The sequence below is a fragment of the Rissa tridactyla genome, chromosome 3 (genome assembly GCF_028500815.1).
Source record: "Rissa tridactyla isolate bRisTri1 chromosome 3, bRisTri1.patW.cur.20221130, whole genome shotgun sequence".
NCBI lineage: Eukaryota > Metazoa > Chordata > Aves > Charadriiformes > Laridae > Rissa > Rissa tridactyla.
The window spans coordinates 90,795,620-90,823,603 of NC_071468.1; the positions used below are offsets into that span (position 1 = coordinate 90,795,620).

Here is a 27,984-nt window from a genome sequence, read left to right on the forward strand (position 1 = left end):
GGGAGAAGGGTCGTGATGGGGAAAGGCTGCAGTGGATTTCTGTCGAGGAAGGGGAGAAAATGGAGATTTAAACAGTTGAAATAAATCGGCTGTACGACGAACACTGTAGCACGCGCTTTTTTGAGCAGATGCTGACCACGGCACGCAACTTTCCCCGCGTGCCCAGACCTCCGCTTCGTCTTCCCGACCCTTCATGAAGAACCTCGCCACCTGGAGGGGCGGCAAGCGGGCTCCAGGCCGCAGGCGGACTCCCCCGGGGGCTCCGGGCGGCCCGGCCCGGCCCCGCTCCGTTCCCCTCAGGGCTGGGGTCCGCCAACGGCCCCAACCGTCGCCGCGCGCGCCCAATTTCTGGCCCGCGCAGGACTGCCACTGATCACCCCGCTCCCGCCGGCGAAGCAGGAGTGGGGTGGGGGGGGCGCGGGGCGAGGGGGGAGCCAATCAGGAGGCGGGGCTGCCCCCGCTCTGCCCGCCCCGTCGGCGAGGCGGGCGCTGGCGCTGGGGGCTGCCGGGGCGCCGGGGGCGGCGGGGCGGCGCGGCGGGCACCGGGCGCGGGCAGAGCTGCGGGCACCAGCCACGCCGGTGTCGCCGCCGCCGCTGCCGCCACCACCGCCGGGCGGATCCGCGCTTGTGCCGGAGCTTCTTTCGTCGCTGTACTTTGGCGGCCCCGGAGCAGGGACATTATGCCGAAGAGAAAGGTGAGGCGCCCCGGGCTGCGCGGCGGGTCCTGCCGCCTCCCCCGCCTACCCGGGCGAGGGGGGGCCCAGCCGGTGGGCGATTAGGAGCCGGGGGCGGCTGCTGCTCTCCCGCCGCCGTTGCCTTCCGGAGCCCGCGGATTGCTCCCGCGCCCGGGTATTTTGCTGCCTGTTGCAAGCCCCCCTCCGCCCCTCCCCGCCCCGCCGCCCCCTGTTTACTTTCTTGGCGCCGGGCGGGGCAGTGTCGCCCCCGTCCCCGGGGTGGGGGGTGAAGTCGCTGTCACAACTCCGTCCCCCCCCCCCTCCCCCGTCCCCCCCCCCCCCCCTCCTTCTTCTCCTCCTCCTTCTCCTCCTCCTCCTCCTCCTCCCTCCGCCGCCGGGGAGAAGCGCTGCAGCAGCTGCGGCTTCGCCCCTGGCCCCCGGCGGGAGGAGTTTCCTGCTTGCAAACTCCGGCGCCACCGCCGCGGAGGTTGTGGGGGGGGAACCGCGGGGAGGGGGCAGCTCCCACCCTGGGAGTGGCGGGGAGCTGGATCCCGCCGCCACCTCCCGCCGCGACCGGGTGATGGCTGCGAGGTGGAAGGCGGGGGGGAGAGACGCAAGCCATGTTTAAAACAAACTACACCCTTCTCCTCGCCTCCCGCGGCAGACCCGTATGTACCAACTCCGGCGCCCATCCGGGCAGCGCCCCCGGGGGCGGGGGGCGGCCGCCGGGGCGGGGCCGGGCGGTGCCTCCTGAGGGAGAGCGCCCGGCCCCCGCCGCCCCCCGCCGGGCCGGGGCAGCCATGGCGGGGCTGAGGGGCCGCTGACGGCCTCCCGCCACCTCCCCAGCCGCCCTCCATCTTTTTCTCTCCGTGAGGGGGACCGGTTGTGAGACGGCGTTCCCGAAGGGGGAGAAACTTAGGCGGCCCTTCAGCGGCCCGGGGGTCCGGGGCGGAGGAGGCGGCCGCCCGGGCCCTGGCGGTGGGCGGCCGTGGTGGGGGGGGGAGCCATGCTGTGGAGACCCTCGTCGAGAACTTGCCGCTGATCGAGTGGAACGGGAGGCTTGACGCTGATACACGCTATGGCAAAAAAATAATAGCTGCAGTCCTTTAATTTTAACTAGGTCAACCAAGGCAAAGCAATTTGTGTTTTTGGGGGGATTTCCCAAATGTCACCTGTGACCTCCTAATACACTGTATGTGGGCTGGGGCTCAAATCGGATTTAATAAATTTACAGGTAGATGATGACTTCCAGGTAGCTCTTGTCCTTTCCTTATTCTTTATGGGAGCTATCAAAATGTAAAATTGACAGCTATGCTACCAAATTACTTAATTTGCAGTTCAGAACCCGCTTCCAGTTCTGAAAATGGTTGCAACCATGGGGTTGACTGCTTTTATTGGGAGAACTGGGCTTGAAGTTAGTCAATGTTGGGGTGGTTTTTCCTCTTGTGCTTCTGTCATTGCACCCTGGCGTAGGCCTCACATGCTTTTGCTCTTTTAGCGCCGTCGCTTGTCATCAGGAAAAAGTTGAAAATTAGCCTGTGCCCATAGGACTCTCCACGACTTCAGAAACCTTGCAAACTTCCTACCCTGCTTCCGTTGTCCTTCTGTGTTCTTACACTACGGATAATGTTTCAGGCAGCCCTTCCTAAGAGGGGGTAGAGTTAGTGTCACTCATGTAGGTTTTTGTAGTCTGTTGTGAAATGTTTCTTTAGGGAAACTATCTTTGAGTTCTAAGTCCACGAGAACGTGTCTTCTTTCTGGAAGATTATAAAAAAAGTCCTAAAAGCATTACATTTGGGATCAGAGCAATGGAGATGAATTTTAATGGCACAGTAAATATTAATTTACTTACCGTTGTATGGGTAAACATTTAAATTTTAAGATTATTTATAAAGTCTGGGGTTTGGGAAACAGTGGTTTAGGAAAAGTACGTGATTAATGACTTCGCTTTTGAGAAAAGTGGAGTTGACATAAGTATTCTACAATAGTCAATTTTATTCCAGAATAACATCCACAGAGTGAGAAGTTAGTGATACAAGAGTAGCTGAATAATTGTACCGCTTAGCTTTCACAGGGAGACAGAACCATCATGTGCAGCTTATAGTCAACTCTTATGTTAAAACTTCTAGTTTGTAAAAAGGTTAACACTGAAAGTTTTATAAGGAAATAAACATCAAAGGTCAAAATGAGAAAGTTTCACAGTTATGGGGATAGGTAAATAAATAATATTGCAGAAAGGGCATGAATCCAGCAGTACTTGTTTTTGTGTATGTCTTGCTTACCTAAATTAACTGTTTGTTTTTGCCTCTGATTTTTTTCATCTCTTATGTAAACTGAGATCAGTTGCCGAGTCCCTGGCCTTATGTTCATTATGAGTGTTGTGAACAAAAAAATGGAGGTTGTCTCCCCTTCTCTTGAGGGCTGTGGCCTGAGGTATTGGGATATCGTTTCTCATTCCTTGAGGGTCACAGGGAAAAGGAAAAAATTCATGGGTATTGAGGTGGTGTTAAATACTGTGCTAAAACAAAAAGAGGTTGAACTCTGGACTCCTCCTGTCAGATTTCTGTACCCTTTGTCTGTTTTAATAACATGTTGTGGTGTGAACATGGCCTTTCACAAGAAGAATGGCATGCTAGTGTGGGATAAACCAGAATGCTTGTTGTGGTATTGATAGCAACAAATGCCTTGAAATGGATTGGGGTGTTTTGTTTTGTCGCTTGTCTTGCTGGAATTAGCTCTCGGGTCATACTGAAAAACTCCTTGACCTTGAAATAGCCCCAGTAAAAACGTCTCATTGGTAGCCATAGAAGGATGAAGAAGCGTCCTGCACCTGATGACAAGAATAATTGTGGTATGGTTACATACACCCACATACATAAGCGTACAGACGTAAGCTTTAATGTGGTCGTCATCAAGATGAACAATACTTGCACCTTTATGTAGAATGTGCACCATCTCTGAGGGGTATTAATAGGCCAAGTGGTGACTTGTCCCTTATTGAGTGGGGAACCTGTCAGTTAGTTGGAGTTGCACTCCAAAATGACCCAACTCATTCTTTAATCTGATTCTGTGCAACGCAATCTGCACCTCACATGCTGTTATGAAAACCCTTGCAAGTTGAACCAGATGTGAGGACTAGATGCAACTACTTCTTCTTAAGTCTTTTTTTTTTTTTTAATGTAACATCTTTGACTGTTGCTGTTTCAGAGCAAATAAAAATTATTGTGATCTAATCGGCCACTTCAGTAGACTATTTGCTGCCTGCTTGTAGTCAGGCACATTAGTTTCTGCAGTATAAGTCAATGCTGTGAAAATGTAATAGGGAACATCTGCATCAGGTTCCTGTTCCATTATGCAAATTCACTTTCTTTAAAGTCAGAGAGACTAGTTGGTTATGTTTACTACAGAAAAACAAACCTGCTGAATATTTTGCTTGGAATACTGCTTTTTTAGTGGAAGTTAGAAGGTGCCATATTCCAGGGCTGTCCTATCGTAGCAAATTTAGTTACATGATCACTTGCTAGTTTTTTGTGGGACTCTTACCTTGCTAGTTGTTTTGCCAACCAGGTAGCAAATCAGTCTTTCTAATCTTTGGGGTTAAATGCACATTCTTACATGTACTAACCTAGAGCTGTTAAATTCTACTTACCCTTTTTTTTGTCTGGACATAAACTCAGTTCTCTTTGTGAAATCCTTCTGTGTGTTAGAGTTTGCATTTCTGAAATGTCATGAGTATTCTAAGAGAAATATTGTTCCTCATCCACTGATAGGGAAATGGGGCACAGAAGTGAATAGCCAAGTTGTTGGAATGGTCCCTTCCTCTTGGATTCTCATGTTAAGATGTCTCTCCTGATTTTTTATTCCTCCTAATAAGCACCTCCTGCACTCTGGGTGGTGCATTTGTTGTTACTTCTCCAAATTTTTCTTCTTGCTTCTTGGTGTGTACATAGAAACTGCTGAGGAACTTGCAGTAGTAACTGGTTCTCTAAAACGCTGTTGGAGCAACTTGCATGGGATCAAACACCAACTAACTAATGAAGCTGAGGGTCCTGTAAGATGACAGCTCTTTTTGCTGTGTCTCTGAATGATCCCGCTGTTGCGCTTTGGTCCCTGGAATGAGGTGGTGTCATGGTTTCAGCAGGGATGGAGTTAACTTTTTTACGAGCAGCTGGTGTAGTGCTGTGTTTTGGATTTGGGAATAGTGTGATAGCGTGTTAATGGGTTTGGTTGTTGTGAGGCAGTCAAGGCCTTTTCTGCTCCTCACACCACCCCACCAGTGAGTAGGCTGGGGGTGCGCCAGAAGCTGGGAGGGGGCACAGACAGGACAGCTGACCCTGACTGACCAAAGGGCAGTTCCGTACCGTATGATGTCATGCTCAGTATATAAAGCTGAGGGAAGAAGAAGGAAGGGAGGACGTTCGGAGTGATGGCGTTTGTCTTCCCAAGTGACTGTTAAATGTGATGGAGCTCTGCTTTTCTGGAGGTGGCTGAACACCTGCCTGCTGATGGGAAGTAGGGAATTAATTCCTTGTTTTGCTTTGCTTTGCTTGCATGGCTTTTGCTTTACCTATTAAACTGTCTTTATCTCAACCCACGAGTCTTTTCTCACTTTTACTCTTCCAATTCTCTCCCCCATCCAAACCAGGGGGAGCGGGCGAACAGCTGCATGGTCCTTGCTGCTGGCTGGGTTTAAACCATGACAGGTGTATATCTTGTGCAAGGAATAGCAGGTGAATTTGTGTTCATAGTGCAGCAGGATGAAGTACACTCAAGTGCTGTTCAGCTCTGCTTCACGTCCCTTTCCATGTTTTGATACTCCAGCTGTGTATCGGTCCATGTCAATTCAACATGCCAGCATCAGTGTAACATTGTGTTTATTCTGCTACTGTTATCTTCATTTTGAAGCTACTTGGCATGAAAGAAGCTGCAGTGATGTTGTGGGGACTTGGACCTTGCCCACAACTTGTTTCGTCACTGGAGTTGGAAGCTCTTGGTCTGTAGCAGAGGCAGTCTTCAGTTTATCTCAGAACACAACTAACAGGACATGCTCTGTTACCAGTGGGATGCAGAAATGGGGAGGTTCTGTATTTTATTTCATGCTCTGGAGGTGATTATAGATTAGAAGGGAAAAGGGGGTCAGTACAAGATACAGATGTCTTGGCTGCTGCCCTCTCACGCTCCCATTCTGTCACACTTCTCTCTCCAGACTTTTGCTTGAACTCCCCATGTTTCATGCTGACTGCTTCCTCCTTTCTCCCTGTGCTACATGACGACTAAAAGCAGAAGTCAGAGCTCTGAGAAGGTAGTTTCTCTTTCCGCTTTTCCCATTAGATCAATCCTAGACCATCAGTCACTACTGGAAAACAGGCTAGGCAACAGCAGAAGACGACATTCTCACTGAGTACCCCTGACTTTGACAAACTCATACCTAACATGCCAGCAGAGTCCCCAGATGGGCTTCTACCTTCGTCATCCTTTGCAGGGACAGGTAAAACAATTGCTATGCAGAGATGCACTTAACATTCAACCAAGGCAAACAGAATAGAGGTGCCAGAGCATCTTAAAAGGTTGAAGGAGTCTTCTAATACAAGGGAAAAGGATGTTTTGTCACTTAACAATTTTAGAAATTGTACCATTTGTTCTAAATTTGTAACTATTGAGAATTTTAAACCTTGTTGTGTTTAAAGCAATTGTAAACTGCTTACTTGGCCTACTCCAAGTACCTGTTGACTAGACTAACTCAAAGGATCTACATCTTTCATAGAAAAATTAAGCAGAAAAGATCACAAATTTTTGTCTGCGTATGGTATACTTAGATATACTACAGTGTAGCAGTGTTGAGTGGCACTGAAGAAAAAACGTGCTTGAGTAATGCTGCTGTGCCATGTTGCAATAAATTATGTTTACTGGGCTATTAAATACATGCAACAAATATCCGCATTTTGTATTAAAGATACACTTTAAAATAGCTTAGAAGGAGCTAGTTATCTAATTTTAGCTATGACTGTTTTCAGAGTTATGGAGAGTAAAAGCTCATTGACCAAGGATTTATAGGTCTAAAATGTTTCTGATAGTTTTATACAGGTCTGTAAAAATCTGACCCATTTATCAGCAATTGATAGCAACGTATATAAATTTTCTCCTTACACCAGTGAAATACAGTTGGACTTAATGAATGGGCAACCTAAAAATTCTTAAGTTTGCTCGGAATTGTTAATTAAAAATCATTCTTAATGCTTCTTGGGCGCATTAAAGCATAATATCTGATGAGGTGTAGCCGGTAGTACAGTCTACTTTGTAAGTCATCACCTCTGAGTTCAAAACTAACCAGGTGCAGATAATCTTTTTATATACATGCCAACATGTGCAACATGCGAACAGCGGGAGTATTATTTTGTATTCCAGAGTATCAGTATTGTGAAGTCTGAAAAATAAAAAAGTTCTGTGTGTAAATGGAATATAGCAGATACATGCTGTGTAGTTTAAGGCTGTTTTTCTTCTGTCATACTTGAAAAACTTCACTTTCTCTGCTGCTGTGTTACCCCAGCAGTAGCCACCTATAGGCCTATTATGTTCCAAGGTGTGTCCTTGTTGTTTCAGAGAAATTGTATGAAATTGAATTTTTCTTGACATAATTGTAATATTGTCTTTTGTGTAGAGTGTAAGCAAGCCAGATCCAGAGATTTCTTTTGGAAATCATCACTTTGTAGGATCATCATCTATTTTCTTTTCTTTAAGTGCAGTAAGCTAGCACAGTGATTTACCTCATGGTCCAGTAGCCAAAAAAGGCGCTTTCAGGTGCTGGACTTACATTTCAGGTCATAATCCTCTTAATGCTTGTTTATTTAACAAATTTGAAAGTGCTTTTGATATTTTTTTTTTTTAATCCTGTGTCATTTAGCTAATCAATTTTAGAGATGCTGCACTGTGATACAATCATAGAGTCATAGAACCATAAGGTTGGAAGGAACCTCTGGAGATCATCTAGTCGAACCCCCTGCCAGAGCAGGGTCACCTTAGAGCAGCTTGCACAGGAACACGTCCAGGCGGGTTTTGAATGTCTTCAGAGAAGGAGACCACCGCCTCTCTGGGCAGCCTGTTCCAGTGCTCTGCCACCCTCAAAGTAAAGAAATTCCTTCTCATGTTTAGGTGGAACTTCCTATGTTGAAGTTTGTGCCCATTACCTCTTGTCCTGTTGCCAGGCACCACTGAAAAGAGCCTGGCCCCATCCTCCTGACACCCACCCTTTAAGTATTTATAAGTGTTGATAAGGTCCCCCCTCAGTTGTCTTTTTTCCAGACTGAAGAGATCCAAATCCCTCAGCCTTTCTTCATAAGAGAGGTGTTCCAGTCCCCTAATCATCTTGGTAGCTCTCTGCTGCACCCTCTCCAGCAGCTCCCTGTCCTTCTTGATCTGGGGAGCCCAGAACTGGACGCAGTACTCCAGGTGTGGCCTCACCAAGGCAGAGTAGAGGGGGAGGATGACATCTCTCCATCTGCTTGCCACACTCGTCTTGATGCACCCCAGGATGCCATTGGCCTTTTTGGCCACGAGGGCACGTTGCTGGCTCATGGTCATCCTGTTGTCCCCCAGGACTCCCGGGTCTCTTTCAGCTGAGCTGCTCTCCAGCAAGTCATCCCCCAGCCTCTACTGGTGCATGGGGTTATTCCTCCCCAGGTGCAGCCCCCCAGGTGCAGCACCCTACACTTGCCCTTGTTGAATTTCATAAGGTTCCTCTCTGCCCAAATCTCCAATCTGTCTAGGTCTCTCTGTATGGCAGCACAGCCTTCCGGTGTGTCAGCCACCCCCCCAGCTTTGTGTCATCAGCAAACTTGCTGAGGGTGCACTCTATCCCCTCGTCCAGGTCATTGATGAATATATTGAAGAGGACCGGACCCAGTACTGGGGAACACCACTCGTCACTGACCTCCAACTAGACTCTGTGCCCCTAATCACGACGCTCTGAGCTCTGTCTTTCAACCAGTTCTCTATCCACCTTACTGTCCATTCATCAAGCCCACTCTTCCTGAGCTTCCCTATGAGGATGCTGTGGGAGACTGTGTCAAATGCCTTGCTTAAGTCAAGGTAGACCACATCTACCGCCCTCTGCTCATCCATCCAGTCATGCTATCATAGCAGGCTATCAGATCAGTCAATGAATGTGTGGTAAGCTGTTAGAAGGGAGTATGGCTGGGAATGAGCAGCTGGCTGCACGCAGAAGAAAGATGCTCTTATACCACTTCTACTGTCAGGAAAATTGTCAGTGTGGGACTCTACAGTTTGGACTGTAGTTCAAGAGATATTTCAAGCTGGTGGGTACAGGCCAAAAGAAGCAATTACGGATACTCATTGCTATCCTTACTCTGATTTAACCTGTGGGATGTCATATGTGTTTGAGGTAGTTTTTGGCCAGACTTGTCTGCTGATTTAGTTTCCCATACCTTGGCACAATGAGTTAAGCTGTCTTATTGGCAGGAATCATTAGGTGGGGAAGGGCAGAACCCTTCTTAGCAGCAGCCAGGCATTAATCAGATGGCAGCCTTAGCTAGCTTTTCTTTGATTGTCCCTAACATAGAGTTGCATAGAGGAACATTCTTTAATTCATTAGAATAATCAGAACAACTCAGTGGTCAAATTGTGTCCTTGCACCATTGCAGGGGGAGGCATTGGGCTTGATTTTTTGTTTTGTTTTGTGTTTTTTTTTCCCTTGGTATCTTTGGAAATTACCAATTTTCAATAAATTACTCCTGTAACTTGGAGATACAGGCCCTGCGTTCCCGTAGTAAAGAGTGGGTGTACTTGGTAACAGTGAAAGCTGCAACTATAAAATGCAGTATTCCCTAAGAATGTTGGGATCTCTGTGCACAAAAAAAAAAAAAAAATTGTATATGTTCCCATCAACACTGGCTTTCTTGGGACTGTTGGGTACATTTGCTCTTCCCACCTAGCTTTCTCCATTGTCCTAATGCTACCTGAGTTAGTAGTAGCAGACTATAGATTCCATAGTTGGAAATCAACTGTCTAATGACATTTTTACCTGTGTGGTGTGTTGTTCCTCTCAAGCAGACTCAAGGAGAGGTATTGGTGCTCTATTTGTAGTAGGAAAACATCCTTTATCTCTGCTGCATCCTTTCTTCCTTATCCCACCTGCACCCTCTTGTAGACATTTTACTTTTTTCTTCTCTTGAAACTGCATTTAGGTTGTCAGTGAAGCTCTCCATCCTGGCTGTTGTAGCACGGCAATACTCCTGTTAACTCCAGCTGGAATTATTACCGGGATGTAAGACGTTGGTGTATCTAAGGCGTTGTACCAGTTGTGCCTTTGGTACCTACCTTTTACTTGTGGTCCTGCTATCATCGTCTCAGAGTTTTGTTGTTCTGTGGCACCAGTTAGTTGAAACGACAATAAAAAAGGTTGTTGTGATTTTATCACAATTATGTCCTCTGGGAAGGGAGGAATTACACACCTTTTTTCAGTACTTTTCTTTTTCAGAGGTGGCTATTTTTCAGAAATCAGTTGTTATTGAAAGTAGTTGTCTAAATTTAATCTCTATCATTAAGTAGATTTTTTTTTTCATATTTTTTTCAGAGGTACTTTGTGCTAGTTTTGCTTTGCAGGTCTGATCAGTTTTATTTAGATACAGATTTTTGGAACCTGATCATCAAGGTTTTGAAAACTCTGACTCTGTATGTAGACTTCAATGAGTCCATCAGCTTCATTTCACTTGCAGGACTGGCATCAGATTTGAAAGGTCAGAGAAATAATAGTATTAGGGATTGAATTTCATCCATCATGTTCTTCGAATCTGCCTTTTTATTTTATGGTGGCACGAAAATGGTTAAGCAAATACTGAGACAGGAATTTGCTTACTACCTAGCTGAATTCTCATGTTGGCTGTTCAGGGGAAACAGAATAATTTCAAATGCACTGTGCTCACTGCTCTCATGGCTGATCTGTATTTTTCAAAATGCAGCTGATTACTTCACTGTCTGAAAAAGGAACTGTCTGTCTAATTTTAAATTACAATGCATTTTTTTTTTTAAATCGGAGCCTCTAGAAACTGCTCTTACTTCTTCACTCTGCTGTAGGTAGAAGATGTCATATTCAAAAAACCGACTGCAGAGAGGGCAATGTTGGAAGGAAAAATAAAAAACAAACCAGTTGTGAGATTTATTGAATATCCCATCAAATTTAAATGTGTTTTAAATTATATTGGTCAATTTTTGACCTCTTTTCAGTGGAAATAGCAAAACCTCAATCTACAATGAAGGATCTTACTTTCTTGGAAAGGCATTTGTTCTGGCTGGTTTTGGATATCTAGAAATACCCCAGGCCTAACTTGGTGCCTGTCTCTTCTGTCTTGTCTCGATGAGCATAAAGCTCACATAAAGTTACCTGTTAAGAATTAAGGAATTTAATAAAATGCATTTTCTGAACCTGCAGATTTTTTATTCTTATTTTCTCATATATTCTTTGAAAATGCAATGCATGTTAACCAGTCTATGGTTAAATATGTTTGGCATGAATCTCTAAGCAAGAATGGAGACTTTGATCAGGAAACATTTTCCCTGATGTTTTTTTTTCCCTAATTGCTTATTAATATCAGGGGATATTAATGGTCTTCTTTATATTTAAACCTTTGTCTTCTTTATGATCTTGACATTCTTCCCCAAAGAATTTGAAAATTAAATGTTCTGCTTTTAATAGACGTAAGATGGAGGGATTTAAATTCTATACATGACATATTGTATAACGTTTTATTGTAATACTTCTAAACAGAAAAGATTAGAATATTATATACTTAATAAATATTTAAGCAGGTTTTTTGTTGTTGGGTGGTTGGTTTTTTTTAAGTGAAGAATATATGTACATATATATATACACACAGTATATACAAAAAGAACCCCTCGGATTTTTCAGAATAGAGCAAGACAGGTATCATTTTGGATAAGTATTTAAAAAATCCAACCACTAACCAAGTTTGTTCTGTACTTTACTCGTAGTGAGATACTTGGCAGAGATACTTGTTTTTTGAATTAGTGGCTTTTTTTTTTTCCCCTTTCCAGGGTCAGGCTCTTCATAGAAAAAGCAAATGAAAGAGTGTAGTAGGAAGAATGCCTGATTTCTTAAAGCATTTATGAGGGAGAATTAATTTTACTTGCAGAGTTCATGCACACTGGCTTGGCAGTGAGCACTGTTCTATCCGCTGAAAACATCAAAGACCTAGCTGTAAACAAAGGTTAACGATAAGATGCTGGAGGAGCTAAATGAGGAAACAATGGTTAGAAGGTTGTTGCTGAAGTTGGTTCGTGTTAAATTAGTTGACATGTACTCTTCATTAATCTAAAACAAGAAATAAACAGCATTTTAATTACATTTATGAACTAGCACAAGATTCAGAGCTACTCTGAAGACAAGTAATTAGAAGATCTAGCATGTATGGGGAAACAATTCATTGAATTAGATTTAGTCTAATGCAGAGTTCTACTTACAGGGAAAAGAGGGGAAGAAAAAATTTAGGAAAATAGTGCAGTGAACCCTGAATAAGGCTTAGGACTTGATACGTCTTCACTTCTTGTGGTGTAGTTTTGTTGGAAGCTTTTCTTGTATTTTGGTTGGTGAAAAAAGTTGTTGGAGGAATGACCAAAGCATTACATCATGGAAATTGCAGCTAGAACAGGGAGCCAGGAAAGCATCTGCAGGCAAATCCCATTGCAGGCAGCGTATTGAGATGCGGCTGAACAAAACAGCTTGCAATGAAGGGAGGAAGTGCTATAGAGAGGAAATGCTATAGAGAATACTCAAGTGCTAGGACAGTTAAGGCTTTCTGCCTTTCTGACTTCTTAACGTGATATGAAATTGGCATATCTTTTTTATTTATTTTTTTTTTTACTTGGGTATGAAAGGACTAATTTTTGTCCCATCAGAGTAAAGGTGTTGAGTTTTGGCTAGTAATAAGATCCTTCAGAGAATGAACGCTCTATTCCATTTTATAAGCAATTTTCTGTACTGTTACTTCTCACGTACTTGTACTCTTATTCCTCACGCTTTTTACTGTACTCCTTTATAATAGTACAATCCATTAATTTAAGTACAAACAAAATACTTACCCAGAAGCTGGTCACTGCAAGTTCAAACATGTACCTTTGGATCTTTCAAACAGACATCAATAACTTCACTACTTTGTGTCACTGTGCTCTTCTTACATCCTGATTGTGTTGCAGCGGTTTGATTAGAAAAATTGAAGCTTTTTGTTTCTTTTGTGGTGCATCTCTATCAGGTAACCCAACCATAAGAACAATAAAAAAAGGAAAATTGCCTGTATGTTCTGTTAATTTTTTCCTTAAAACAATTATCTAGTTTTCTGTTTTCAGCAGTAATGGTTTTGGCATTGCAGGTACCGGAGTATTATACTGGTGTGTGGTAACACTGGTTCTTATGTGTACTTCACAGTTGGTGAAATGCAAGAGCTGCGTATACAAACAAGCTCAATTTTAATATTCTTTTGATTATTTTTTTTGGTGCTCTCTATCATCTATTAACATTGCTTTGTTTTTTACAATCCTCTCAAAACAATTTTCTAGGTTGTCCTTAAAAAATGGGTGGGGAAAACGCAAATAAAAAAAATATAATCTGATTGCTGGTAGACACAGGTAATCTTGCATAGAACCTTCCAGGTTAATCTTGTGGTATAAAAGTTATGCAGCTCAGACAGATCTTACAAAGCTTAGCTACGGCTTAATTTACAATCCTGTTGCCAATACGTAGTGCTAATTGAGGTATGACACAATGTGTGGTCATCTAAACTGAAAGCTTGCTATTAGTTTAAATGCCAAAAGCATATTTAGAGTTAGCCAGTCAGCTTCTTTCCTTCTGTGTATCTCTGTAATTGGAAAAAATAAAAATCACTGTTATCTGTGTCCTTATTTGCCTTTTTATTTTATCTGTCTTGTCTCTTTTAGGCATCCATACAGTATCAGGCACAGCAGGCCTATAGGGACTTCTTTATGAGTATAATACAGGCATGCGATGGAGTACAGCTGAAGAATTACCAAGGTTGAAGTACTGCCCTTGTCAAGTGATTCAGTGCTCACATTGTCTTTGGTTTTGCTGCACAAAACTTGCAGTGTGGACAGACCCGCTCCTGACTAGTTTACGATGTAAGGCACAGTATTCAGGGTGCATTTTAATGTGACTGGGGCGTCATGTGAAATATGGTGAGCCATAGCATTACGTCATGTGCAAAAACGTGCCAAGGGGATGGGTTACTTAGTATGTTTGGTTGCTTTGAAACCACAGTTCCTTCAGTAGTTTGTCACCAGGACAAAAGATGGGGGATGGATTCCTGTGGAAGAGTTAGGGACAAGGACTTCAAGGTTTTGGTGGTATCTACGTAAAAGTCCTGGGACTTCCAGATACTAGTGCAGACAGTCACTGCGTGTGGCATGCCAAGTTCTTTGGGAACTATGCTTGGCTCAAATCCATTCGTGTACAAATCTCTCTGGTCCCTATGTACTGCAAAAACTAGCATGAAGATCCACATCAGCTGGGACTCACTGGAATGCCTAAGCGGGACTCACGGAGGGGAAAATAAGTTTATGTTCCTCTTGTAACAAATACGCTATAGCCATGTCGGACATATCTATTTTTTTTTGGTGTGACTGCTTGCAACTGCCCCGTGCCACTTCATTCTTGTGTTGTACTGGCTCAATTGTTTGTGCAGCTCTGCAGTAAAATAATTCTGCTGGAGCAGGGAAGACTATATATTTATAATTTGTATATGTATTTATAATATTTATATATTTGTGTAAGCAGCAGGCTGTTTTTCAGCTGGATCAATTACCTTATTCATGACATGGCCTCCCACACGGCTCTGCCAGCGTGCTGGGAAGCCAAGGCCCTGGGAGCATGAGCGCAGCCTCCCAATGCCTGGACTGGTAGTGATTGCAGAGAGGAGGGAGCAGGTCTGCAATGGAAATGAGAGCGTGTCGGAACCCCTTGCTGCTTATTCACACCTCTGAGATGATTGCTGTGCGTGTCCCTCCGTGGAGAAAGTTAGGTGGCCTTCAGAATTGCTATTGGATTTTCTAACTTGAGAGGGAATGCTGGGCTAATTAGCTAACTTAATTGAAGTATGTTGTGTAATATATCATAGTAGTATATACAGTGGTTGTGGTTGCCTTAAGAGTATTTTAATATAATTTTCCCCCCCTGTGGTTAGGTTCATGAGCAGTTTCTAAAATCTGCTGTCGAGCAATAATACTGTAATCTAAAACCAGACTGCCCTGTCTATCAGAAGTGTAGGAGACTTATCTTTTATTAGTGCTAAAGAAAATGGGGTAAATTACTGTGCGTTAACTGTGCAGTACTGCAGGGTGAGAGTTTGCTCCTGGGCAATTACTGCAAGGCTATTGGCATGTATCGATGCCATCTTGTGATGATTTAGACGTGTTTCAAAGCTCTGTGGTTCCTAAAAGTGTAGCAGAGTAAAACAGCCCCGATTGTGGAGTGTCAGGCAGCTTCATTTAGTTTACGGTGAGTTTTTTAGCCTGGCTTCTGAAGGAAATGAATCATACCGTCTTTCTGTCACTATCCCTGTAAATTTTGAGCCTCTTGGCCACTATGAGGAAAAGATGAGAAAATCTGAGAAAACTTCCGTATAAAAATAGGTGCCTGGGACAGGAAGGATGGTATTCAAGTTAACTCCCAGGGAAAGGGTGCAGTACAAGTTTGTTAGACTGGAGAAAATGCATTTGGGATAAACAGATGTTATAAATTCATGGACTACAGAAAAGCTATACCCAGAGCTTGTACCCAGAGCCGAAGAGGGAAGCTGTAGAAACCAAGACTTTGCTACTGACAGTAATCATGGAACTGCTTGGTTTTGTTTTCCTTATGGTTTTTGATGCTCTCAGCATCATGCTGTCAAGCTGTAGCAACTCTTTAGTAACCAAACGGAGAGGCTTTTAGGAATGCAAAGCTGAAGCGACCCTGCTGGCGGCTGGTGAGGCGGCAGTAGCCTGGGGAAGAGTCAGGCTCCATTTTGGATGCCTGACTGTTGCTATTCTGAGTTGCCCGACGCTGCGCAGTGCTGCTTAACTTCCTGCTGTTCTCTAGCTACTTCGATGATCCGTCCTCGGCTTTTTTTTTTTTTTTTTTTTTTTTTTTTTAAACCGGCTGCTTTTGTGGCATGCTTCCTTTCTGTCAGGAGAGCGCACAATAACAAAGCCACGTTTTATTCTCTGGTGGGGGGTTGAAGAGTGTCTTTCTATGAGTATGTTAGAGCCCAGTGCCCGGAGAAGGCAGTGCTCAACTGCTGCAAATGAGCCCGTCTCTTTCTCTGCCCCAAACTGTAACTGTGTAACTCGAAGACATTCTGTGTCAAAATCTGGGGGGAGGTTTGGGTTGGGACTGAAATGGAAAGACAAAGGAAAAGATAACTAGCCTGCTTCTTTACTGATTGAAAAACAAAACAGCAACCAAATTGCCTTCTCTGCTGCCTGTTAAATGCCTTTTTGAAATACATGCTGTTCTTGTAGTTCTCTAACTGCTGCTGCTCCCTGTTTTTCCATGAATCGCTTGCTCCTAGGTGGAAACCCAGTCATTTGCAAAATGTGAAATAATACATCTTGACTTGTAAACAAGACAGAGGCTTTTTTTTTTTCCTCCCCCTCTCCTGTGGTTTAACTAACATTTCTCTAGTACCTCTGGAAGAAGAGCATTAGAATGATCAGGTTGATACTTTGTTCTTGTGAAGAAACATGTTTGTCCCTAGCTTTCCTGTCAATGTCTTGGTATTTTACTGATTTTTGCTGTTCTGATGGAGGAGATGAGAGGAGAGAAAGATACTGTTAAAGCTTCCAGCTGAGTGAGCCTGAGGCACAAAAGGAGTAAATGAGGTAAAGAAATCACTCATTTCAGCAATGCTGTGCTTTTTTGGTTCATCTCATCACATCTCATTATTCGTTAAGTTCATGTTTGGGAAGAAACACGTTAAATTTCTCAGGGATTTCAAAAGTCCTGGTAGACCAAACCTCAGATTTCCAGTTCATACTGTTGTGCTACCAACTGCTGATTAGATGGAGCTCCCAGTGGAGCTTAGTTAATTGGCTAGAGGGACCACTGAGGGATGCTGTCTGATACGGTATGTGTGTACCTGGTGTTGATCGGTCCTTGTGTTCTTGCTTGGAAAATCTAGAATGGCTTTGGTACAATGTGTCTTGTAAATACTAACGTAAATTTGCCAGGCCTGTTTTAGTTGCTGCAATGTATAGAAAGAAGAACCTTCAACATAATCTTTGTTTTGCTGTTGCCTGGATGCTTTTACGTCTGTAATGAAGACACTGACTTAATATTTTCTTTCAGTCTCCAGAGGGTGCTGAAGGCAAGGATGCAGCAAAAGTAACTAAACAAGAGGCAAGTATTTTTTTTAATTTTTATTTCTAATTTATTTTGGCATGTAATTATTTAACTGGAGATCTGCAGTCTTGCATATCCGAAGACTACGCGTCGCTCTGGCACTTTTGGTGAGGTGTTTTCAGTGGCAATAATGACAGTAAACAACATTTGTAGCTTATCTGGCATAATTTGTTTTTGATGCACTGAGGATTCATACAGCTTATTAGTACACAAAATAAATTTCAGAAACACTTAGGGCTTTGATAGACAAGCTCTGATGGATCTTGTGGCAACAGTGTAGGATGCTACTGCCTGGAACTGTTGCTCTGTCTCTAGTGGGTTGGCACAAGAGGGTTAATGCACACACCTCAGCCAGTCTACTTCAAAACTATTCTTAGCTTAAGTGACTGATGGAAGGGTGTCTTGAATTAAGATACCAGGCTCTAAACTGGAGCAGCTGACACATTTGTGTGTTTTCTTTGTCTGAATTTGTTTTAAGGGCACAGTAACTTTTGTCAGAGAAGGCAATGAGACTGCTGGTGATACCTTGACCTCTACAGTAAAGTTTGCTAGTTTGTTTGTCACAGCCCTTAATGTGAATTTAAAAAACAGGTAGAGAATTAGGAGGATTCGTTTTCTTAGGTTGTCATCTATTGTGGCAGACAAAATTAAATCAGGGCCTTGAAAAGAAAAGGCGAATATTCAAATGAGTTAACAATTAATTGCTCTTCTTGTAAATCTTTGAGCATATTTGAACAAGAAAAATGGTCTAATGAAATTTTACCCTTTCTGAATTGGGAAGTTGGTTGTTGCTCAGTCTGGCAGAAAAAGGTGCCGGAAAGTGGAAATGACAGAATATTTCAAACAATAGTAATGCTTACAGTAAGCTCCTGAAAGAATCAGGTAGAGTAAAAAGGAGGTCGGAGAGGAATAGATTTTGATCCCTTAGTATCTTCCTGTGGAATTTCCTAGAAGAAGAAAAATTAGTTCCTGTTTCTATGAAAAGACTGACTAAATCATAGTAAAAATATAATCTCCTTTGCTCCGAATTAGTGTTTTTCCCTATCCAAGTTTAAATATCATTTCTTCAAGAGCCAGAAAAGTGAAAGCTCCTTCCCCTAAAAAGTTTGAGACCTGATTGGTAGATTAAAGAAGAAAAGACCAAAAAGCTTACAGAAATACACAGGCTCTCTCTAGAGAGCGCCTGCTGACTGTGAAATATGAGAGCTCTTAGAGTAGTCTTCAGTCAAGGTGAGATAATAGTGGCTGTTGATACTACCAACAGCCCAACAAATAAAGGTAGTCTCAGTAGATACACCTATAGGTCTTAGTGTGTGAATGAGGAAAATAGTTGTAGGATTATATTAGAAACTGTGGGAGCTCTTGGAATAGGTAGAATTTATCTAGGAAGCGTGGCTTCGGTCTGAACCAAGAGAGACCTGTGTGGACCACACTGAGGAGATCTTCTGAATTAGTTTAAACTAAACATCTGTGGAGAGACCAACAAGTTCTCGAGAGCATAGGGTGAAGTCAGACCTCCCTATCGGTGTGGAGAGCGAGGGCTAGCACAGAAGCCATAAAAGTTAGCAGCTGAAAAGGTAAAGAGAGTCTTGAGAAATAAAGCCCTGGTAAATTCACGTCTATGAAAACAGGCAGTCAAGCCAAAATACAAAAGCTGCAAATTTAAATCTGGGCAACTTGGACTATCTGGCTTTAAATGAGGACAGTGATGTAACTCAGAAACTTGTTGGGACAAATTATACAGGGTTGAGAGCTATGTTGCGTTAGTGGTAGAATGACTTTCTGTCACGTCTTTAATATTTCTCTAGATTAATTGAATCAATAAGTACGGGAGAATCCTTTATGGATTGCCAAACCATGTGTAAATGGGAAGTATATAGTGTAGAAATTGTGCCAGGTATCATCTGACCACAATAATAAAAGTGGCAATGGGATGTTAAAGGAGACCAGAGAGGCTCTGAGGACAGAAATAGTGTTGATGGAGATTTCACTTACCTTTCAGATATTTGGTAAAAGGCACAGGATGGCATTACAAAGACAAAAAAAGTTAAAAATATAAATGCTTGCTTCCTGCAGGAACAAATCAAAGGACCAATAAAAGGATAATCAGCTCTTTATTTGGTCCTCAGTAGTATGTAGGAGCTAGTTAAAAAGGCAGTTGTCAGGGAACTATTCTGTAATTATGACCGTAATATATTCAGATTCATCATCCTTGCAGAAATGTAAGTGAAAATAAACTCCGCTATGATAAGATTTGATATGAAGAAAGGGAATTTTATTAAAAATTAGAGCCTATTAAAAGGAGCAGCTAAAAGTTTAATGGTTTCAGGTGGCAGAGAGGTTTTGTGGTACTCCATGCTAGAGGCTTGCAGAAATGCACATTAGTTTTCAAAAGCCCCCACTCCCCCCTCCAAAAAAAGCAATGTCTTAATAGCAAAATAAGGGAAATTTATTGTTTTTGAAAAGTATTTTTTGTATTGATGGAAAACAACGAGGAAAGGAACAAAGCCTCCAGCATAGCAAATGTGAAGCTGAAAAACAGTAGTGAAACTCCTGCTATGGAGAATTCTTAGGGATGTTGTCACAGTGGAGCCTTATCTCATGGGTGTAGAGTCTGGAGGACATTCTTAATTGAGTGTGAGTGAGAATTAGACAGTATTCACCAGCAATTGCCAAACTGTTAAGTGCAGTGTGTAATATACTGCTTGCATTGGCCTCAGTACCAGGGTGACTGAAGGTGATGAAATGCTCCCAGGACTTTAGATAAGAGATTCTGGAAAAAAAGCCTGTGAGTTTAACTTGCAAAACTAATTAAAAAAAGAAAAAGTATATGTAGACAAATGTAAAATGGAGGAGTTGACGCGGATTTTGCAACGAGAAGTCATATTTCAGGCAGTTAAGTTCTTTGTAGAAGTCACAGGTACAAGAATGAAATGATAGCATGCCAACTGATAGAGTTTACTTGCATGTAAAGAACGCTTTGATAAAGCTCCCCAAGCAGGTTCTTAAAGAAACTAAGTTAGCATGGATTAAAGGGAAGGTCTTCTTAAGAATTTGTAACAGATGAAGATATAAGAAGAGAGTAGGGAAGTAGTAGTTAATTTTCATAATGGAGGAGAATTATCAGTGGAGCACTGGAAGGATTTGTGTTTGGGCTTGTGTTGCTGAATGTGTTCATTAATGATCTAGGAGAAGAGGTGCTGTAGAAATGACAGTTTGCTGAAGTTTACAAAAAATTATCAGGGTAGTCAGAAGTGAGAGAGACTGAGAAGGCTGTTGTGTCACTGATAACTAAGTGATAAAATATCAATAGAAATTCAGTATGGAGAAATGCAAATTAATACACGGGGGGAGGGGAAGACAGTGATGGTCACCAGATAAGCTGTTAATCAGGGGAGAGATTGTGAAATCACAGTGAATAGTTACTAGAAAATATCAGTTCTTCTAAACAAAAGGTAACTAGAATATAGGAAAAAATACTAGAAGACAGAGTGTGAAGTATCAGTGATGTGCTCCCAGATATGGGACTCCTAAATGAAGTTCTGACTCTTCCTTAAAAAGGCCATGACAGAATGAAAAGGATACCAAGTACAAGTTTGTCCCCTAAGCGGGACAAACAGAGGATGCAGAGCAGCTTTTTAAAAAAAAAGCTTTTTTTCTTTGTGTGTCTTTCTTTTTCTTTCACCTCACTTTTTTGTAACAGAGGTGTGATGAAATCATCAGTAGCACAGAGAAAGGCAGTTAGGGACTTATTACTCATGTAACCCGAAAAAAAACCTAATCTAGTGAAAGTAAGAGGCAAGAAGTTTAAAGGGAAGACAACAGAGGGGGAAGGTTTTGCTTTTTCTTTCCCACACAGTGCATAATCCTATTATGGAACTCATTGCCACAGGATGTTAGAGAAACTGAAAGTGTAAATGGGTTCACTAGGTTATTAGACAAATTTATGGAGAAAATGACCCTGGGGGACTATTAAACACATGACGTGGATATAATATCCAGGTTGGAAAGTTTGCAACTGTAGATTTCCAGAAGCTGGTGCAGTAGGAAAGTGCAAAGTGGTGTTCCGTGTCTGCTCCGTGTCATACTCTTTCTATGGGTTTTTGCTAGTGGGCCAGTGTCAAATAGAGCATTGGGCAAGCTGCTGGCTTCTGTACAGCTGTTTGTGGGGGGACAAGGGTTCCAAAAGCACATTAAATTCTGACCTTTGCTGACTTGACTGCAGTTCCTTCCTTAAAATCAGATAACACAAAAGACATACGGACTCTGAATGAGAATTAAAATGACTTAACTGTCAGGCATTTTTAAGGAACTGAGGGTTTATGCTGACTTTCTTATGGCAGTACAAGTCTTCCATGAAACCAGTTATGGAACAGGAACAGTTGGGGAATATGTGAGAGAATTATAATCCATCTAAACCAACGTATTATCCTTTAAAAAGTAGATCCTAACAAAACATTCCAGTGCCCAAATGCAGAGAGATAGAAATCATCAGTTAAGAAAATAGTTTGCAAAAGAAGCTGCCTTGAACTAGGAGTTCTTTGATTACCTGACCAAGCGAAATGCTTTATTTTAACCTGTTGTAAAATAGTGCTAAGCTGCTAAACAAGCAGTTGATATTCTAAATTGCCAAGAAGAGAGAGGTTTACTTTTTTTTGTTGTTAATGATGCATAAATATTTGATAGCTGAAAGTATCTTTAGGTGTTTTTTGACAAGACTTCCATTTTGCTGGATGCAGGTCTGAACTATTCACTACTGCTTTCCACTAAGAATATTTAAATGGCTCCAGTGAATACAAATGACTACATTCTTCAGATATTAACAACAGCTTTTTCCTGTTGGAAGATGTGTGGAGCTGTGCTTTTTCTGCTCAACTTAAATGCTTACTATGTAATTAAGAAGATATTTTGATTCACTTTTTAAGCTGTGTTACATTGGATATTTGTTGCAGTTCAGCTGTCCCTTTATTTTGGCTAAAAGTGTGATTCCGGTTTATGACTTTAACTCTGATAACCATGCTGTGTAACTGGATCACGGGTTCCTCTGTTTTAATGAATACAAAAATATTCTGAACAAACTAATGAGCTTACAACTATTTCTAAGACTTAACTCATCTGCAGTAATAAATTTGTGACAAAGAACAGAGTGAAATAAGGAAGGTCTGTTTGAAATGATAAAGAAAAGTGGAGGAAAGCAGAATATCTGACTTTCTTCTTCCCTTTTGAGAATTGTGTTCAAATAGAAGAAATAATTTCTCCCTCTCGTCCTGCAGCTGCCTGTGTACACCTGGACTCTTGGATTGAGTGTATGGGGAACTGAGGAAGTGGAAGGACTTAGTTTCATGTTTTGAAATTTTAACACTCTGATATCCTCTAGGGAAGGATGTTAAGTTTATTCTGCTGTTAATCAGATGGTATTTTTACCCACTATTACAAGTAGCATCTGCTAGATTATAGAAACATCATTCTAAGTATTTATGAGAAAGGTTCAGCATCCTGTGCACAGGTAGTCAGGCTTGCTGTATTTGTGAACCTTTCATAGAGCAGCAAGGGACTCGGAAGTACTTATAAAATAGGGGCAGAAAAAAAAAGTGTTTAACCATATGGAGATTTAGACATTATAATTTATGAACAATTTTCATTACTAATTTTCACATCACTTTGCCCCTTCAAAATTTTGATCATCCAAAATGAGGAAGACATGAATTGTGTTTAGCAGTAGAGACAGACATCGGTAGAGACATATTTTATGCTGTCACCATGAAATGACTGATACTATGTTGCTTTGGATACTGTTTGCTGTAAGCCTATAAAAATGTCTTCTCTGTTTTTTCTTCTTCTGTAGCCCACAAGACGATCAGCAAGATTGTCAGCTGTAAGTATGTATAACACCTCTTGGTATGTACTTTTCTAGGCACATATGGTTTCTCAGACCAAACAGGTTTGTTATGTTTTGCTTGATTCAACTTCTACTCTAGCTGAGGGGTATTAAAGAACTCTAGGGCTGAAGTTTATCTGTGTTTTCTTGGTTTTGGGTTTCAGGTTGTTGTGGTAAAAGATGTATTTTCCCCACCTCAGTGCAACACTGTCTGTTACATGCAGGATTGACTTTGTACCATTTTGCAGGCTGATGTTAGTTGTGGAAATGCAGCTGCTTCCCTTGGAAGGAGAAAGAGCTGTCCTTCAAGGACTTCATTTGATGCCACTACTAATATTTAGTTTTAGTTCCTCTTCTCTGCTAGAACATATCTGATTTTTTTTTTTAAATAGTAACTACTAATCTCCACATTCTACTCTTATAATGACCCCCAAATTGCTTTGACTCCCAGATGGGTGAGCTAATGAAAATGTGTGTACACAGTGATGAGGTGCATTTGTGCATTAAGGTTTTTCAGTCTTCTTCTAGATGCGTACTAACGAGCAGGAAGTAAGGGAAGGTGTGGGGTGGGGGGAGCTGGGGTGTGGAGGCGGCTGGCTGGCTTCTGGTAACATATCTAACGCATTGTGCAACTAAAAATGTTTTATAGAAACCTGCTCCACCAAAACCTGAACCCAAACCAAGGAAAACCACGAAGGTAAGTACTCTTCTTTTTAGTTGCCATCATTGTAGCCAATAGTAAGCAAGTATACTCCTTTGCATTGCAAACAGTTCGGTTCACAGCGTTTTTGTGAGGCTTCGGCTCCCCTGCCCTTCCCCAGCTCCCTGCCCGCCCCCCCCTCCTCACCCCGGAAAAAAAAACAAATTAGATCATTCTTTTCTTTCTGTTCCACCCCTTCCTGGCCTCATTACTGGCCCAAACGAAATGTCTTGCCTGTTTGATATGCAGACCATGTTAGTTTATGGTGAATTCCTAGTTTAAGAAGAATCTTTACCTTTCCTACACCTTTCCTGAAATGTACAGGTTTGGTTGAGTAAGCTCTACCTGAGACTTAGCAATTTCTACAATAGGATTTGAGATTACCCTGTGCCATCCTGTTTCCTTGTCTAGAGGGACAGTACTTCATTTCACAGTGAGAAACTCTTACCTGTTCTTGAAGCCTGGCCGTTGCTGAGAATGCACAATTATAATTAAAGGTGAAATTAAATATATTTAATTTGAATGGTTTGAGTTTTCTAGGCCAGTTACAGTCAAATTAAAATCTTATTAGTGTCTGAAATACCTTTTCAGGATTTCTGCATATAAATCATGTACTTCAGAAACTGTAGATTTATTTGTGCCCAAGGGGAATGTTAAATAAGAGCAATTGCTTTAGTGAAAAAAAAAACATGCTGGAAACCGAGTCTAGCACTCCTCACACATTTTTTCAAGTCCTTTTATTGGTGTCTCAGTTGGGCAAGTATCAGGACACAAAGTCCGTATGTGAAAGTAAAACTCTATGACTTTGAACACTTTATGATTTATCAAATGAAATTACCAATAAAGTCTTGCTGAGTCCGTCCTGCTCCCCTCTTAGAAAGAGTATTAATAGAAAAGGGAATATGGTAGCTTCTATAGCTTCACATACATGTTATGAAATTAATTCAGTGTTATGGAATCAGTCTAAGCTGCGTGAGAGACACTTGAAGCTCATTTCAGGCGACTCAAATCCTTTATGACATTATTCTAAGTAACTTTTTAATACAGTAATCTGCTTTTTTACAAAGTCTAACTGGATCACATTTTCAGGAGTATATTAATCTTGGTTTCCTAAACAGAAAACAGCAAGTGTGTACTCTGAACCTGCTAGTAAACAACAGAAGATGGCACAGATTTGAGATAATTTTTAGTGTTAAAAACTTGCAAATGATGGATTTACTAAGTCAAGTCCTTAGCTTGTTCTTTCCTAGGTGAAGAGTTATGACTATACTCACACCACCAATAAGCTTCTCAGTTAAGCACCACCACTGCTGTGTAACATTGAAGCTGAAGGGTGAAAGCAGTAATTCAGGCTGCCCTGGAACTAGGATTACTGGCACTGCCTCCTCACTGCCCCACTCCTGCGTGGGGATCGCTGGGGAAGGGTAGTTAATGAAGGGAGACTGACCTTAACCCTGTTCACAGCTACTATTGCCATTTTGCATGGAGAATATGGAGCAAATGATCACATGGAACATCTCCACAGTGTTTATCATCAGAACTACTTTAAACACTAATGTAAAATATTTAATTAAATACCATTTAAATTTTTATCCCATTACACTTAAAATCCTTAACCTATGTCTCTACTAGCCTTAGATCACAAATATAAATATGTACATAGAGCAGGGATTAAAGAAAAAGTAGACTTCAACACACAAATTGTTTGTTTAAGAGCAAATCTCCAAACGAAACTGTAGCTGTTAGAATAGTTCCTTTTGATAAATTCTCCGCTTTGTATTGCTGCAGATGGAATTTTATCTGTGTTTGCCTCCCTAGTGTGTTGGTTGGTTCTTTCATTGACATGGAATGAACATCGCAGGTGTTATCAAACTAACAAAAGGACAGCCAACAAAAATGCTTAATTTTTTAAATCTAATTTAATATTTCATGTTAATCGAAAATGTAGTGCTGTTACACAAACAGTGTGTTGTTTGTGCTTGGCTGAATAGGCTTTCAATATACTGTAATTGGATTTGTGCCTACAGATATCTTGTATATACCTCTGTATATACAGCTCAGCTCTGCCAAAATAGTTTGAGGGGGTTTTGTATCCTTGTGAATTAGCAGAAACAATAAAGAAACAGACATCAGCATTTTCTAGAAATTTTGAGAGTCTCCATGTACCTTTTCCAGCTAGTCTCTAGCTGGTTTTCTGTTCCAGTCCAGCACATGCAGCTTACCAAGATTTGCTTTTTAGTTCATATGAAAGTTTTTTGATAAAGATGTAGGGTGCTGGCTACTCATACCGTGTCTCTGCCCATGTTTTTCATCTTCTGTCAGAAGGAACCTGGAACAAAGGCCAACAAAGGTGCTAAAGGGAAGAAGGATGAAAAGCAAGAAGCTGCAAAGGAAGGTACTACACCATCTGAAAATGGTGAAAATAAAGCTGAAGAGGTACTTCCCACACATACCTCCTGCTGATTGAATCAGTGTTTTTGAATTATTCGACCTTTCAGACATTGATAGCATGTTCATAATGTTTCTTTTTATTGCCCATAATGTTATTGCAGATTCGCATCTCTCGCTCAACTGTTAGTGTTTCAACATCCAGAGGTGCCCCACCCAGCACACTGTCAGTAAAAGGGCAGATTGAAACAGTGAAAGTTAAGGGTACGGTAGAGCATTCAGCATGTGTGCAGTGAATAGAAACAGATAGTAGTGTGGTGCTTTTCAGTATGAACAATGGAAGCCGACAGGTAAGGCTTGTATTGCTTTTGAAAAGCTGGGACCAATAACTGGACAAGAATGTGTGAATGTACCTGTTCTGTTTGTGCTTGAATGTAATATGGAGGTAGGTTTGAAACTGAGCTGTTGCAAATAAGAACTTGAAGGAGTAAGGGTAGTTTGGGTATTTAGGTGTGTAAAGGCAATTTACTATAGTAATTAATTTCTTTTTTTCTTCTCCACAGGCTCAGAAAACTGAATCTGTAGGTGACAAGAATGAATGAAATATCATGAAAATTTTGGGTTGATTTTATGTACCTCTCGGACAACTTTTAAAAGATATTTTTATCAAGTATTTTGTAAATGCTAATTTTTTTAGGACTATGATAGTTGACATATTAAACTGTATATGAACATTTCCCTTCTCATAACAGTGCTTTTAGAAATTCCCATTGTTGCCAAGTAATATAAATATCAACTTAATATTGCAAGGTATGTGTAAAATTGGATCGGCATTCCATACACTTGCTTTAAGAAATTAAGTCTTGTGCATATGGTGATGTTTTTACTGTGCGTATTTGAATTTTTCATGCAGTTTTTCTAGAGCAATAATCAGTGGTGCTTTTGTACTTAGGGTTTATGTGATTTTAATGAAACATGGATAGATGTGGCCACCTGCTGACTATTTTGGGTTCTTTTAATGGATTAAAATAAAAGGTCTCCTTGCCTGCGAAACTACAGCCTCCTAATGTTTTCTCTAAATCTGAGGAATGCCTTACTCCTATTTTCAACTGTTATGAGGAAGACTAAATGATTTGCATGCAGTCTGTTTGCTTTTTTGCTGAGGTCTGATGAAAAAATGCCCACACAGGAGTAGTAGGCTGGGATTTTCAGTGGCCCGCAACTTAAGGGACTTACAGATACATTCTTCAGATATACTGTCATGGGGTGAGTAGAGTTGTCGTGCTCTGTCGGGATCTTGTGTCTCTAATGAGCTATCAATACAGAATGAATTGCTTGATTGATAGAGACGTACGATAACTGTTAAAGTAGCTTTGCTTTTCCCCCACTCCTTTTTCATTAACTAGAGAAGACTTGCATCGTATTCTGTGGAAACCTTTCTATCTGCAGCCTCAAATTTAATATAAATAGTAATTGCTGTTCTGCTTCAGCTGAGGACAGTTGTTAATACATTGAAATCGCTGTTAAACAGCGCTATATGTTTGGTACCTGGTAGAAATGGAACAACGAAAGTTATTTTTGAGGTGATTCTGGTGATATGGTGGATTAGTTAATGATTTTTCCTTTTTTTTTAGTGGCCATGTTTCAACTCTGCAGGTCATTCTAAGCGCCTTTTATAATTTTTCTCCTTCTCTTTTCTCTAGGGGCCCTGGTATTTCTAGTTACTTCTGGGATGGGAGGGGTGAGAGAAAAGATGTTCCCTGTTCTTCGGTAGCATTGATTTGTGTTGCTCAAGTGGTGGCCGTTATGTCTGAGGATACCATTTGCTTGTTTAAGTCAATAAATAAATGACTGTTGCCTGACCTAGCATTCTATTTATTCTTTGGGAAGAAATCTCCAGTTGCCTTTTTACATTAAAACAGAA

General features: G+C 41.6%; 1 protein-coding gene across 7 annotated transcripts; it reads left to right on the forward strand.

The window, feature by feature from the left end:
* The first annotated feature begins 494 nt into the window (after positions 1-494).
* HMGN3 (high mobility group nucleosomal binding domain 3) lies at positions 495-27,922 on the forward strand. Of its 7 annotated transcripts, XR_008465656.1 has the most exons (8): positions 1,228-1,342; positions 17,041-17,091; positions 22,940-22,969; positions 23,622-23,669; positions 25,995-26,108; positions 26,225-26,324; positions 26,624-27,326; positions 27,764-27,922. XR_008465656.1 is itself a non-coding variant. In XM_054196563.1 (7 exons), the coding sequence occupies exons 1-7, from the start codon at positions 1,295-1,297 to the stop codon at positions 26,635-26,637; spliced, it is 402 nt and encodes a 133-aa protein (XP_054052538.1). In that variant the 5' UTR covers positions 1,212-1,294; the 3' UTR covers positions 26,638-27,922. The 7 variants fall into 7 exon arrangements, 6 of the variants coding, with proteins under 6 accessions (XP_054052539.1, XP_054052538.1, XP_054052541.1 ...); XM_054196563.1 differs by having other exon boundaries at positions 1,212-1,342; positions 25,998-26,108; positions 26,624-27,922; XM_054196562.1 differs by having other exon boundaries at positions 26,624-27,922.
* Positions 27,923-27,984: the final 62 nt, after the last annotated feature.